The sequence below is a fragment of the Berghia stephanieae genome, chromosome 15, assembly GCF_034508935.2.
Source record: "Berghia stephanieae isolate SIO BIC M18660-M18661 chromosome 15, UCSD_Bste_1.3, whole genome shotgun sequence".
Taxonomy (NCBI): Eukaryota; Metazoa; Mollusca; class Gastropoda; order Nudibranchia; family Aeolidiidae; genus Berghia; species Berghia stephanieae.
In genome coordinates this window covers 10346473-10362072 of record NC_088374.1, presented here as the reverse complement: position 1 = coordinate 10362072, position 15600 = coordinate 10346473, and the positions used below count along the sequence as shown (strand labels likewise).

Genomic DNA, 15600 nt, shown 5'->3' with positions numbered 1-15600 from the left:
TTTTGTTCTTAAGTTATTTCGAGATTCTATAGTGGCAATGGCGGTGGTGGTGATGGTGGTAGTGGGTGTCGCGGTGGTAGTGTGGATAATGGTGGTTGTTGTGGTTATTACATTGCTGATGGTTGTGTGGTGATGGTGGTTGTGGTGGTCGTTGGAATGTATATAGATGTATGTGATAGCTAGATAGTTGTTTCGGTAGATGAAGCAGTTGTCGTGGACCCCTAAAGCTACTCGCCATAAGTCTTTGTATATGCTGGGGATTGGAGGTAATTGTGGTTATTAGAATGATGATGATAATGATGATGATGATGATGATGATGATGATGATGATGATGATGATGATGATGATGATGATGATGATGATGATGAATGATGATGATGATGATGATGATGATGATGATGATGATGATGATGATGATGATGATGATGATGATGATGATGATGATGATGATGATGATGATGATGATGATGTGATGATGATGATGGGTGATGATGATGATGATGATGATGATGATGATGATGATGGATGATGATGATGATGATGATGATGATGATGATGATGATGATGATGATGATGATGATGATGATGATGATGACATCCACCAAAGACAACGATGGTAGGTGTAGTGATGGGGACCATGATTGGGATAAGGATGATGGTGATGACAACAAGATTATCTAGATCAAATGCATAAAGATGAATAAAGATCTAAACGAGCGTATATGAACGGTGCCAGCCAAAAAAAAGAAAGAATAATAAAAGGAAAAATAATCATCCCATGAAAAACAGTCTACCACACTGGGGATCGAACCTCAGACCTTCTGATTACCGGTTAGACATGTTACCATTAAACCACAGTAGTTCCTGATTGTTGGGTCAATTTCAACTCCTATATTCTTCACAATGGTACCCGTTTGAATCAATGAACCTTCGTTTGCACCAAACAACACATACATTGAACACGAGAGGATGAGGACGAAAATATTGTAGTTGATTTTTGAAATTATAAAACTGAGAAAATAGGGAGTAGGTATCAGTGTAAGATAAAGATCTGAACAAATGTGTATGAAAAAGACAAAACAAGAAAGACAGATACAGGAACAAAAAAAACCCCATCCCAAATAATCAGTCTTCCTCGACTTTGATCGAACCTCAGACTTTTTGATTACTGGGTCAGAAGTGCTACCATTACACAATTAAATATAGGGAATGAGATTAGCGAAAGAGTAGCGTCCCTTGATTGGACGTCACCCATAGTCTGTGACGTCACCGGCGGAAAAGTTATTAGAGAGAGAACGTCGTGTTGGTTGTGCGCATGCGTCTCTCGTCCTCGCAAATAAATGCAAAGTAACAAAATCAGCAACAGGGCTATCCAAGTAAACAGCAATAGCAAACAAACAAAGAAAAACAAATAAAAAAACACCAACAACAAAAACCAAAACAAAACCCCTGTTGAAAATATAGATGACTGAGCATTTCGGTGTTATTTTATCTTATCTTATTGACTTTTGACTTGATTATTAGACAAATATTACATGGTGCCAAAAACCCGGGAGTCATAAGGTAAAGATTTAGCAACTTTTAGAGTGATGGAATTCACAGTTTGAACTCGTTCGTCTGAATTTTGAACTACTAGGCCTTGGTTTCAGGTCACAGTAAGGCCAAGTATCGACATTCGTTTTTCGATAAATTTGACACACCATTGGACACATTTAGGCCAAACCAAAAATTGGATGCGGTTTTCGTGTTTTTGACATTTTGATACTGCTATCGTGTTGACTGATTTGGAGTACTTGAAAATAACATTTGATGTTTACTTAATTGAATATAGTGCGCTTCTACTATGGATGACGAAGCGAAAAGAAAACGAGTAGCGGCAAGAGGCTGGCTGACTCGAGCAGGAAAAAAACAGACATTGAACACATCAAACTTACAGCACTTATTGATGAATTCGAAAAACGGTTGAAAATTCTAGACGATGTGCAATTAGAAGTGGAAAGTGCTTTAGGAAACAACATTGATGAATTAGAAAGTGACACTGATGATACAGCTGACTTTCGTGACGGAAAGATGGACATACTTTTGAAGGCTAAAGGAAAACTTGGTTCTTTAGCGCAACAGACTAGTAATAGCGTTAACAATGAAACGACTCGTTCGAATAGTGCGGCTAATAATAGTGATGCAAAATTACTAAAATTAGAACTTCCTACCTTTTCTGGAGACTATAATGAATGGCAACCATTTTGGGACAAATTTTCTGCAGTTATTGATTCATCTTCTATTCCAACCATCAATAAGTTTACCTATCTTCAATCATTAGTCAAGGGTTAGGCAGAATCTGCCATAATAGGACTTTCCTTAACTGAAAGAAACTATGAAAACGCTAAGGACATTCTACAAAAACAATTTGGTAGACCAGAAAGGATAATTTTTGGTCATATCCAGGACCTTTTACGAGGAAATTCTGTCTCGAAAGATAACTCAACTTCGGTCAAAAGCTTGTGGAACTTGTATGACAGCATACAAAATCATGTGCGCAGTTTGGACAATTTGGACATCAGTGGGCAGCAGTATGGCGTTTTCCTTACCCCACTCGTGTTGCATCAGCTTCCAGCTACAATTCGATTGGAGTGGGCCAGGAATGGTGAGGGGCACGAAGGAGACCTTGAATATCTCCTTACATTCTTGTTTGAGGAAATTCGTAGAAGGGAGCAATCCCAGACGTTCCAGCCCAAAAAATCGAGTGGATCCGGTCGTAGTGATTATAAGGAGAAGAAATACTACCCCACTGCATCTTCTTTCGTTGTACATGATTCCGATTCTAAAAGAATATGTGTGTTTTGTGGTCAGACTCATTACGCAGACAAATGTGAGGATATTAGGTCCTTGAACTTTAAGGAAAGAAAAGATAAAATTAAGAAAATGGGACTTTGTTTCAAGTGTTTAGGTCGACATCTCTCTCGAGATTGTAATCGTTCGTGTTACTTTTGCAAGGGATCCCACCATTCAGTATTGTGTAAACAAAAGATCAATCCAAAACAGACTGACCAGACAGCTGTTAGATCTAATGCTGACCCCTCAGTGCATGTTGGACTCTCACATGTGCATTCACAGAAGTTAACCACACTGATGCAAGTTGTACATGTGATGGTTAGGGGTATCAAGGTCTGCATCATGTTTAACAGCGGGTCTGACAGATCCTTTATCACTAGAGACTGCGCTAAGAAACTTAGATTGAAAAGAGTTGACCAGACTAATCTAAAATATCATTGTTTTGGTGGAGATAGTGGAAAACCAGAGTAAAGGAAGTTTTCCAATTAGAGTTTTTGGGAAATAAAATCAATTTAATTGGTATGAAAACTATTTGCGCCCCTATGTTTCGATCAGCAGTAGACAAGGAAGTACTGTCGGAGTTCCCTGACATCTCTTTTGTTGAAAATTATCAGATTAGTGAAACTGTCAAGGTAGATGTTTTGATAGGATTGGATTGGTATTGGTCTCTTATTAAAGATCAGAAAAGTTCATTATCCATAGGTTTGGTAGCTCAAAAAACTGTCTTTGGGCGGATGTTGTCTGGGGCTTGCTTGAGAGACCAATCTGGGGAAATTGTTCAAAGTAAAAAATCTCAGATAATGTTTTGTCAGACATCAGTCTCTGATAGAACTGTTCGTAAAATGTGGGCACTAGAATCTATTGGAATTGATCCAGATGAGGTAAGGGATGAGAAGACTGAGAATTAATTTTTGACTTCCTTTTCAGATCAGATTGACTACAATGAAGGTAGGTACTCTGTCAGGTTGCCATGGAAAAATGTGGGTTGCAAGAATTTGTTGTTAAACAATAGAGAGACTGCAGAAAAACGCTTGAACAGATTGACCAGGAAGCTGGATAAAGATTTATGCTTACGAGAGAAATATGACTCAGTACTCTCAGAATATGAAAATGATGGTATGATCTCAGAGGTACCCCAAGGAGACTTGGAAATTGAGGACAAACCTATTATTTACCGCATCGCCCTGTGGTGAGAGAGGATAGTTTGTCTACTAAGGTAAGACCCGTTTTTGATGCTTCTTGCAAAGGCATAAATGATGTATCCTTGAATGATTGCATGGAGGTTGGACCAAAACTTATACCAGATTTGGTACAGATACTTCTCAGATTCAGAAGATGGAAGTTTGGACTAACCGCTGACATCAGGGAGGCATTCTTACAAATCAATCTCTGTTTACCAGATCAAAATGTTCACAGATTTTTGTGGAATGTCAATGGCCAGATTCGCACAATGAAATTTGAGAGGGTTTGTTTTGGGAATGCTTGCAGTCCATTTTTGCTCAATGCCACGATAAGAAAACACTTGTCGACCTTTGAAGTTTCACCCACCATTGAAGAGCTGAAAAGCAACCTCTATGTAGATGATTGGCTCACTGGAGCAGACCACGAAGAAGATATTTTGAACATGATGACTGAGGCACACTGTGTAATGCAACAAGGAGGTTTTGAATTAACAAAGTGGACATCCGATTGCAAGGAGAGGAAAAATTACATATTAAAGACATTTGATGGATTTGTTGAGAACAGTACCACAAATGTACTTGGTCTTTCCTGGAATACAGAAGAAAATAGCTTTGTATTTGAAACATTACCAATCCAAGAGTCATGTCTTTTCACAAAGAGACTACTTCTGAGTATCACAGCCAGGTTGTTTGATCCTCTGGGATTTCTCACTCCATTCACAATCTCCTGAAGAATAATCTTTCAAGAGACATGGAGACAAGGATTTGATTGGGATGAAGGGCTCGCTGAAGAAATACAAAAGAAATTGAACAAGTGGATGGAGGACTTACAAGAAATAAAGAAATGGCGGATACCTCGCTGTATCACACTCAGGGTTTGGACAAGTGATGAAAAAAAACAGCTGTTGATTTATGCTGATGCCTCTGCAAAAGCATACGGATGTTGTGCTCACATTAAAACCACAATATTTATTTTATATATCAGAGAAAAGTTTCTTTTCCCATGATTTTAGCATTTTCAATTTTAAGAATCCAATTATCTTTATTTTCAGCAGCTGCCATCTTGAAACTGAATATTATTCCTAAAATATTTTAATCCTCTAGAATTTGAATGCTGAACATTGTCTCTTTTTTTCGAGTATTGATTTTTGTTAAATTGCATAAGATTAGATTTACTTTTATTCAAAGTAAGTCCAGAGAATATCAAAATCTATTTGATTATTTTCTAATACATATTTTTAACCTTTTTGATCCTTTATAAAAAGTTATATCGTCAGCATAATATTTAAGTATAAACCTCTTGTTTTGTAATTATGTTTCTTGAAAGCTTCTCCCCTGTCGTACTTTAAATATCATTATTTCTACTCCTAGAATAAAAATTATAAGAGATATCGGAAAGCCTTGTCCAACACCTATTTTCATATGTAAGTCTCCCGATATATGTAACAATTCTTTAAACATACCTTCCTATTATTGAGAATGATGACCATACAACCCTTGAAACATTTTCCAAACACAACGTAATCAAAGGCTTAACAGGAAAGTTTTTGATGTAGTATCAAAAGTCTTTTTCAATCAATTGATGACATTAACTAGGATACGATTATTTTTTTGTTCATATTCTATTATATCATCAATTTCCTCAAAATATCAGAAATGTTTCTTCCATGAATAAATACTTTTTGGTCATTACTAATTTGCTTATAACTGCTTTCAGTCTAACTGCCAATGTTTTTGCAAATATCTTCTAATCTGTAATTTTTAAAATTATAGGCCTCCAATTCATTATAAAGTTGTGAATAATATTTAGCAATAATTTCTAGGATTGCCAGTTCATTTGTAACATAATCATTGTCATCATCTTTCAATTTATACATTGTATTGTTCATATCTCGGTCATTTTTAATGATAACAAGAATCGATTTAATTTCTCTCCTTCCTCAATTTGTTTACGCAGTTCCATTATTTCTGATAAAATATCATTGTCATTAGGATAATACATATTTGCTCTTCTTTTTATTAATGGCTCTTATTACTTCATTATACGTATCTAATTTTTTGCAACGTTTATATTTGCAGTAGTCTTGAGTAAATTTATTGATTTTAGTTTTAACCCAATCCCGCCTAAGATGAGTATCCAACCTTTTGTTATCTTCTAAGAAACGGGATTTCTTGTTTCAATTATGTTATATACAATAAGTCACACAAGACCGATACATTCATCTTAAATATTGAGTATCCTTTTTCAAGGATATGAATACTTTTTTTTAGAACTAGTAAAAAGCCCGCAATTTCGCGGGGAAAGAATTATTTTCATTCGATATTGCCTGAATCATTTTCTTAATTAGCTTGATTACGATTAGCTGCACACTTTAATCGATGTGCTTGTCGTCGCTGCCATGCTTTATTCGGCATGATTTTAGTTTATCAGTCAGTAAATATCAATACCAATAAGTCACAAGTCTTTACCACGCTTGACTTGGGAGGCCTTCCAAAAGCTCCTACAAAGGGAAACAACTTAAATAATATTCCCTCAACTAACCCCAAGAAAAAGTAAAACCTAGGCTACCTTTAACTAACCCTAAAAGGAAAATAAACACCCTAATAGAAAAAAACCCCTCGGACTGCTTTGCACTACCTTTCAATACTTCACTAATTGAATCAAAGAAGCCGCAACTGTAGTGCAATGAGTCTCAAGCTAGGCAGAGACTTGATAATCTTGAGAGAAAGTTATCAACAGATAAAATACTAAAAAGGAATATGATGGTGTTTTTAGGTAAATGGAGGCAGACTGCATCATTGAGAAGGTGCCCTTGGATGAAGGTCGGAACATAACACATTCAAAATTCTGTGTGCCTCACAGACCAGTTGTTAAGATGTCCAGCCTTTCAACTAAGATACGCCCTGTATTTGATGCTTCTGCCTCCGGACCAAACACTATCTCTCTAAATGACTATGGAAACAGGCCCAAACCTGTTACCTCTGTTGAGCGATGTGCTCATGCGATTTAGAAGACATAAAGTAGCCTTATGCTCCACATAGAGAAGGCTTTTCTCCAGATTAGTGTCAGACAAGAAGATCGCGATGTGCATCGGTTTTTCTGGCAGATTGACAACGGTGTGTTTTTTACACCGCCAACGGAGGTGCATAAAAATGGTGTGTTTTATACACCGTCAACGGAGGTGCATAAAAACGGTGTGTTTTTTACACCGCCAATGGAGGTGCATAAAAACGGTGTGCTTTTTACACCGCCAATGGAGGTGCATAAAAACGGTGTGTTTTTTACACCGCCAATGGAGGTGCATAAAAACGCTGCGGAGTACCACTTTGACGATTAAACAATTTCACTTTATCACTAAGTCATCTACAAGGTTACATATATGTTGTTGTTGTTGGTGGTGGTGGTGGTAGTAGTGGTGGTGGTGGCGGTGGTGGTGGTAGTCTTGATGATGATGATGATGATGATGATGATGATGATGATGAGGAGGATGATGATGATGATGATGATGATGATGATGATGATGATGATGATGATGATGATGATGATGATGATGATGATGATGATGATGATGATGATGATGATGATGATGATGATGATGATCGTTCACAAAACTCGTCTCCGGCAAGAACATTTTATGAGTCACTGGATCTTCAAAATCGACAATATCAGCAAAGTCCGAATGGTAAATTGGATCCGATTCACACTCTGGGTCACCGCCATCTGGAATGGAATCATATTATGCTAATAATAGGAATAAGATTGCGTATAGAAAGTGATAAATGTGACTATTTATATTAAGCGATTCCCAGTATTAACCCTCTCCTTACCAGACATTTTCATAATTTTCCCCAAAACTTCACACCCGAATAACAAAGGATTTTAAGAAGCGCCGTTTCAGTTCTGTGTTGCTGTTTGTAGGCTGACTGAACTGTTGTTCTTAAGATGAGTTAATAATTGTGTCAGTACTACCTTCTCCAAAAAAACACACCATTTTTATGCACCTCCGTTGGCGGTGTAAAAAACACACCGTTTTTATGCACCTCCGTTGGTTGTGTAAAAAACACACCGTTTTTATGCACCTCCATTGGCGGTGTAAAAAACACACCGTTTTTATGCACCTCGGCAGTGTAAAAAACACACTGTTTTTATGCACCTCCATTGGCGGTGTAAAAAACACACCGTTTTTATGCACCTCCATTGGCGGTGTAAAAAACACACCGTTTTTATGCACCTCGGCAGTGTAAAAAACACAGTTTTTATGCACCTCCATTGTCGGTGTAAAAAACACACCGTTTTTATGCACCTCCATTGGCGGTGTAAAAAACACATCGTTTTTATGCACCTCCATTGGCGGTGTAAAAACACACCGTTTTTATGCACCTCCGTTGGCGGTGTAAAAAACACCGTTTTTATGCACCTCCATTGGCGGTGTAAAAAACACCGTTTTATGCACCTCCATTGGCGGTGTAAAAAACACCGTTGTTATGCACCTCCATTGGCGCTGTAAAAAACACATTGTTTTTATGCACCTCCATTGGCGGTGTAAAAAACACCGTTTTTATGCACCTCCATTGGCGGTGTAAAAAGCACACCGTTTTTATGCACCTCCATTGGCGGTGTAAAAAACACACCGTTTTTATGCACCTCGGCGGTGTAAAAAACACACCGTTCTTATGCACCTCCATTGGCGGTGAAAAAAAACCACCCTTTTTATGCACCTCGGCGGTGTAAAAAACACACTGTTTATATGCACCTCCATTGGCGCTATAAAAAAACACACCGTTTTCATGCACCTCCATTGGCGGTGTAAAAAACACATCGTTTTTATGCACCTCCATTGGCGCTGTAAAAAACACACCGTTTTTATGCACCTCCATTGGCGGTGTAAAAAACACCATTTTTATGCACCTCCGTTGGCGGTGTAAAAAACACACCATTTTTATGCACCTCCGTTGGCGGTGTAAAAAACACCGTTTTTATGCACCTCCATTGGCGGTGTAAAAAACATCGTTTTTATGCACCTCCATTGGCGGTGTAAAAAACACACCGTTTTTATGCACCTCCATTGGCGGTGTAAAAAACACACCTTTTTTATATGCACCTCCATTGGCGGTGTAAAAAACACGCCATTTTTATGCACCTCCGTTCGCGGTGTAAAAAAATGTTTTTATGCACCTCCATTGGCGGTGTAAAAAACATCGTTTTTATGCACCTCTATTGGCAGTGTAAAAAACACACCTTTTTTATGCACCTCCATTGGCGGTGTAAAAAACACACCATTTTTATGCACCTCCGTTGGCGGTGTAAAAAACACACCGTTTATATGCACCTCCATTGGCGGTGTAAAAAACACACCATTTTTATGCACCTCCGTTGGCGGTGTAAAAAACACATCGTTTTTATGCACCTCCATTGGCGGTGTAAAAAACACACCGTTTTTATGCACCTCCGTTGGCGGTGTAAAAAACACACCGTTTTTATTGCACCTCGGCGGTGTAAAAAACACAGTTTTTATGCACCTCCATTGGCGGTGTAAAAAATACACCGTTTTTATGCATCTCCATTGGCGGTGTAAAAAACACCGTTTTTATGCACCTCCATTGGCGGTGTAAAAATCACACCGTTTTTATGCACCTCCATTGGCGGTGTAAAAACCACACCGTTGTTATGCACCTCGGCAGTGTAAAAAACACACTGTTTTTATGCACCTCCATTGGCGGTGTAAAAAACACCGATTTTATGCACCTCCATTGGCGGTGTAAAAAACACCGTTTTTATGCACCTCCATTGGCGCTGTAAAAAAACACCGTTTTTATGCACCTCCATTGGCGGTGTAAAAAAAACACCGTTTTTTGGCACCTCCGTTGGCGGTGTAAAAAACACACCGTTTTTATGCACCTCGGCGGTGTAAAAAACACAGTTTTTATGCACCTCCATTGGCGGTGTAAAAAACACACCGTTTTTATGCACCTCCATTGGCGGTGTAAAAAACACACCGTCTTTATGCACCTCCATTGGCAGTGTAAAATACACACCGTGGTTATGCACCTCCATTGGCGGTGTAAAAAACACACCGTTTTTATGCACCTCCATTGGCGGTGTAAAAAACACACGTTTTTATGCACCTCCATTGGCGGTTTAAAAAACACACCATTTTTATGCACCTCCATTGGCGGTTTAAAAAACACACCGTTTTCATGCACCTCCATTGGCGGTGTAAAAAACACATCGTTTTTATGCACCTCCATTGGTGGTGTAAAAAACACACCATTTTTATGCACCTCCGTTGGCGGTGTAAAAAACACCATTTTTATGCACCTCCATTGGCGGTGTAAAAAACACCGTTTTTATGCACCTCCATTGGCGGTGTAAAAAACACACCGTTTTTATGCACCTCCATTGGCGGTGTAAAAAACACACCGTTTTTATGCACCTCGGCAGTGTAAAAAACACAGTTTTTATGCACCTCCATTGGCGGTGTAAAAAACACACCGTTTTTATGCACCTCCATTGGCGGTGTAAAAAACACCGTTTTTATGCACCTCCATTGGCGCTGTAAAAAAACACCGTTTTTATGCACCTCCATTGGCGGTGTAAAAAAAACACCGTTTTTATGCACCTCCGTTGGCGGTGTAAAAAACACACCGTTTTTCTGCACCTCCATTGGCGGTGTAAAAAACACACGGTTTTTATGCACCTCCATTGGCGGTGTAAAAAACACACCGTTTTTATGCACCTCCATTGGCGGTGTAAAAAACACACCGTTTTTATGCACCTCCGTTGGCGGTGTAAAAAACACCGTTTTTATGCACCTCCGTTGGCGATGCTGGTTGATGAATGAAAATGTTACTGCGTGAAGCTCGAAGGAAAAAATAACGATAAGTGTTGAATTGTAAGCCTCAATTTAATAGACGAAGACATACTGTGGACGTTTCTGATTTCCCCTTTATCAACAAAACACGACGAATAAGACACTATGGACGAATGAGAGATGTGTAGTGTGAATGGCGTAGATAAGGAGAATAAATATAAACAAAAATAGAATACCCCAATGTAAGGAGGTACGAATAAAATAATTATGACAATAGATATTAATAAAATTAATTAACACATATCTTTTATGTACCGCCTTTGTAAACGTGCGGTGTAGAATTAGACCCACAGATAAAAGAGGCGTCTACTTCTAATCTTATTTTCTGTGAAGAGACCCGTATAGGGAATGAGATTAGCGGAAGAGTAGCGCCCCTTGATTGGACGTCACCCATAGTCTGTGACATCACCGGCGGAAAAGTTATTAGAGAGAGAACGTCATGTTGTTTGTTCGCATGCGTCTCTCGTCCTCGCTTCCAAGTTATTAGAGAGAGAACGTCTTGTTGGTTGTGTGCATGCCTCTCTCACTTACTATCTGAGAATCTTCCTTGGCAGAGTGGAATAAGCGTACTTTTTCATGTCTTTATATTTATCAAACTCGTTACTCGCAAGCTGGTAGTGTTATTTGTCACGATACAAAGAAACTCGTTTAATAAATACAAGTCTATAAAAGAATCGCTTATTCACTCTCCTAAAATATCAATACTATCGCAAGTCTAATATTTTTCAATATAAAGGCATTAATCTTAATCTAAACCATATTATTTTGAAACGATGGGTAATATTCAACTTCTAGATTAAAAAGAGTGTCCATATAGCGCAATATTCACTAAATGTACTAAAAGCGTTTTACAAGGGGTCGTGGCCAACAGAAACACTTCACATGTAGGAAGGGACACGACGCCTCTTAGACGATATATATTACATTTTTTTCGGACAAAGACAACGCTGTTAATGGCCAAGTACTTATTTTACAAAAGTGTGTAAAAAACACACCGTTTTTATGCACCTCCATTGGCGGTGTAAAAAACACACTTTTTTATGCACCTCCATTGGCGGTTTAAAAAACACACCATTTTTATGCACCTCCATTGGCGGTTTAAAAAACACCGTTTTCATGCACCTCCATTGGCGGTGTAAAAAACACATCGTTTTTATGCACCTCCATTGGCGGTGTAGAAAACACACCATTTTTATGCACCTCCGTTGGCGGTGTAAAAAACACCATTTTTTTGCACCTCCATTGGCGGTGTAAAAAACACCGTTTTTATGCACCTCCATTGGCGGTGTAAAAAACACACCGTTTTTATGCACCTCCATTGGCGGTGTAAAAAACACACCGTTTTTATGCACCTCGGCAGTGTAAAAAACAGTTTTTATGCACCTCCATTGGCGGTGTAAAAAACACACCGTTTTTATGCACCTCCATTGGCGGTGTAAAAAAGACCGTTTTTATGCACCTCCATTGGCGCTGTAAAAAAACACCGTTTTTATGCACCTCCATTGGCGGTGTAAAAAAAACACCGTTTTTATGCACCTCCATTGGCGGTGTAAAAAACACACCGTTTTTATGCACCTCGGCAGTGTAAAAAACACAGTTTTTATGCACCTCCATTGGCGGTGTAAAAAACACACCGTTTTTATGCACCTCCATTGGCGGTGTAAAAAACACCGTTTTTATGCACCTCCATTGGCGCTGTAAAAAAACACCGTTTTTATGCACCTCCATTGGCGGTGTAAAAAAAACACCGTTTTTATGCACCTCCGTTGGCGGTGTAAAAAACACACCGTTTTCTGCACCTCCATTGGCGGTGTAAATAACACCGTTTTTATGCACCTCCATTGGCGGTGCAAAACACACACCGTTTTTATGCACCTCCATTGGCGGTGTAAAAAACACATCATTTTTATGCACCTCCGTTGGCTGTGTAAAAAACACCGTTTTTATGCACCTCCGTTGGCCGTGTAAAAAACACACCGCTTTTATGCACCTCCATTGGCGGTGTAAAAAACACACCGTTTTTATGCACCTCCATTGGCGGTGTAAAAAAGACCGTTTTTATGCACCTCGGCGGTGAAAAAAACAGTTTTTATGCACCTCCATTGGCGGTGTAAAAAACACCGTTTTTATGCACCTCCATTGGCGGTGTAAAAAACACACCATTTTTATGCACCTCCGTTAGCGGTGTAAAAAACACACCGCTTTTATGCACCTCCATTGGCGGTGTAAAAAACACACCGTTCTTATGCACCTCCATTGGCGGTGTAAAAAACACACCGTTTTTATGCACCTCCATTGGCGGTGTAAAAAACACACCATTTTTATGCACCTCCGTTGGCGGTGTAAAAAACACACCGTTTTTATGCACCTCCATTGGCGGTGTAAAAAACACACCGTTTGTATGCACCTCCATTGGCGGTGTAAAAAACACACCGTTTTTATGCACCTCCATTGGAGGTGTAAAAAACACAACCGTTTTTATGCACCTCCGTTGGCGGTGTAAAAAACACACCGTTTTTATGCACCTCCATTGGCAGTTTAAAAAACACACCGTTTTTATGCACCTCCATTGGCGGTGTAAAAAACACACAATTTTTATGCACCTCCGTTGGCGGTGTAAAAAACACACCGTTTTTATGCACCTCCATTGGCGGTGTAAAAAACACACCGTTTTTATGCACCTCCATTGGCGGTGTAAAAAAACACCGTTTTTATGCACCTCCATTGGCGGTGTAAAAAGCACACCGTTTTTATGCACCTCGGCGGTGTAAAAAACAGTTTTTATGCACCTCCATTGGCGGTGTAAAAACCACATCGTTTTTATGCACCTCCATTGGCGGTGTAAAAAACACACGGTTTTTATGCACCTCCATTGGCGGTGTAAAAAACACACCGTTTTTATGCACCTCCATTGGCGGTGTAAAAAACACACCGTTTTTATGCACCTCCGTTGGCGGTGTAAAAAACACACCGTTTTTATGCACCTCCGTTGGCGATGCTGGTTGATGAATGAAAATGTTACTGCGTGAAGCTCGAAGGAAAAAATAACGATAAGTGTTGAATTGTAAGCCTCAATTTAATAGACGAAGACATACTGTGGACGTTTTATCAACAAAACACGACGAATAAGACACTAAGGACGAATGAGAGATGTGTAGTGTGAATGGCGTAGATAAGGAGAATAAATATAAACAAAAATAGAATACCCCAATGTAAGGAGGTACGAATAAAATAATTATGACAATAGATATTAATAAAATTAATTAACACATATCTTTTATGTACCGCCTTTGTAAACGTGCGGTGTAGAATTAGACCCACAGATAAAAGAGGCGTCTACTTCTAATCTTATTTTCTGTGAAGAGACCCGTATAGGGAATGAGATTAGCGGAAGAGTAGCGCCCCTTGATTGGACGTCACCCATAGTCTGTGACATCACCGGCGGAAAAGTTATTAGAGAGAGAACGTCTTGTTGGTTGTGTGCATGCCTCTCTCACTTACTATCTGAGAATCTTCCTTGGCAGAGTGGAATAAGCGTACTTTTTCATGTCTTTATATTTATCAAACTCGTTACTCGCAAGCTGGTAGTGTTATTTGTCACGATACAAAGAAACTCGTTTAATAAATACAAGTCTATAAAAGAATCGCTTATTCACTCTCCTAAAATATCAATACTATCGCAAGTCTAATATTTTTCAATATAAAGGCATTAATCTTAATCTAAACCATATTATTTTGAAACGATGGGTAATATTCAACTTCTAGATTTAAAAAGAGTGTCCATATAGCGCAATATTCACTAAATGTACTAAAAGCGTTTTACAAGGGGTCGTGGCCAACAGAAACACTTCACATGTAGGAAGGGACACGACGCCTCTTAGACGATATATATTACATTTTTTTCGGACAAAGACAACGCTGTTAATGGCCAAGTACTTATTTTACAAAAGTGTGTAAAAAACACACCGTTTTTATGCACCTCCATTGGCGGTGTAAAAAACACACTTTTTTATGCACCTCCATTGGCGGTTTAAAAAAACACACATTTTTATGCACCTCCATTGGCGGTTTAAAAAACACACCGTTTTCATGCACCTCCATTGGCGGTGTAAAAAACACATCGTTTTTATGCACCTCCATTGGCGGTGTAGAAAACACACCATTTTTATGCACCTCCGTTGGCGGTGTAAAAAACACCATTTTTTTGCACCTCCATTGGCGGTGTAAAAAACACCGTTTTTATGCACCTCCATTGGCGGTGTAAAAAACACACCGTTTTTATGCACCTCGGCAGTGTAAAAAACACAGTTTTTATGCACCTCCATTGGCGGTGTAAAAAACACACCGTTTTTATGCACCTCCATTGGCGGTGTAAAAAACACCGTTTTTATGCACCTCCATTGGCGCTGTAAAAAAACACCGTTTTTATGCACCTCCATTGGCGGTGTAAAAAAAACACCGTTTTTATGCACCTCCGTTGGCGGTGTAAAAAACACACCGTTTTTCTGCACCTCCATTGGCGGTGTAAATAACACCGTTTTTATGCACCTCCATTGGCGGTGCTAAACACACACCGTTTTTATGCACCTCCATTGGCGGTGTAAAAAACACATCATTTTTATGCACCTCCGTTGGCGGTGTAAAAAACACCGTTTTTATGCACCTCCGTTGGCGGTGTAAAAAACACACCGCTTTTATGCACCTCCATTGGCGG

At 39.1% G+C, this 15600-nt stretch overlaps 3 protein-coding genes across 3 annotated transcripts; all 3 read left to right on the top strand.

Annotated features, from left to right (window-relative positions):
- Positions 1-199: 199 nt before the first annotated feature.
- Positions 200-3304, top strand: LOC144960367 (uncharacterized). The gene is made up of 3 exons (XM_078893450.1): positions 200-266; positions 1938-2327; positions 2478-3304. The coding sequence occupies exons 1-3, from the start codon at positions 200-202 to the stop codon at positions 3302-3304; spliced, it is 1284 nt and encodes a 427-aa protein (XP_078749576.1).
- Positions 3305-3375: 71 nt separating this feature from the next.
- On the top strand, positions 3376-4026 carry LOC144960366 (uncharacterized). Its single transcript, XM_078893449.1, has 2 exons — positions 3376-3714; positions 3766-4026. Exons 1-2 carry the CDS (start codon positions 3376-3378, stop codon positions 4024-4026), a joined length of 600 nt encoding a protein of 199 aa, XP_078749575.1.
- Positions 4027-4109: 83 nt separating this feature from the next.
- On the top strand, positions 4110-4745 carry LOC144960365 (uncharacterized). The gene has a single exon (XM_078893448.1). The coding sequence runs from the start codon at positions 4110-4112 to the stop codon at positions 4743-4745; it is 636 nt and encodes a 211-aa protein (XP_078749574.1).
- Positions 4746-15600: the final 10855 nt, after the last annotated feature.

Coding starts and splice junctions, on each gene's coding strand:
- LOC144960367 (XM_078893450.1), top strand. CDS start 200: ATGAAGCAGTTGTCGTGGACCCCTAAAGCTACTCGCCATAAGTCTTTG. Junction 267..1,937: donor GTATATGCTGGGGATTGGAG/GTAATTGTGGTT, acceptor TCAAACTTACAG/CACTTATTGATGAATTCGAA. Junction 2,328..2,477: donor TCTTCAATCATTAGTCAAGG/GTTAGGCAGAAT, acceptor CTGTCTCGAAAG/ATAACTCAACTTCGGTCAAA.
- LOC144960366 (XM_078893449.1), top strand. CDS start 3,376: ATGTTTCGATCAGCAGTAGACAAGGAAGTACTGTCGGAGTTCCCTGAC. Junction 3,715..3,765: donor TTGGAATTGATCCAGATGAG/GTAAGGGATGAG, acceptor TTTTCAGATCAG/ATTGACTACAATGAAGGTAG.
- LOC144960365 (XM_078893448.1), top strand. CDS start 4,110: ATGGAGGTTGGACCAAAACTTATACCAGATTTGGTACAGATACTTCTC.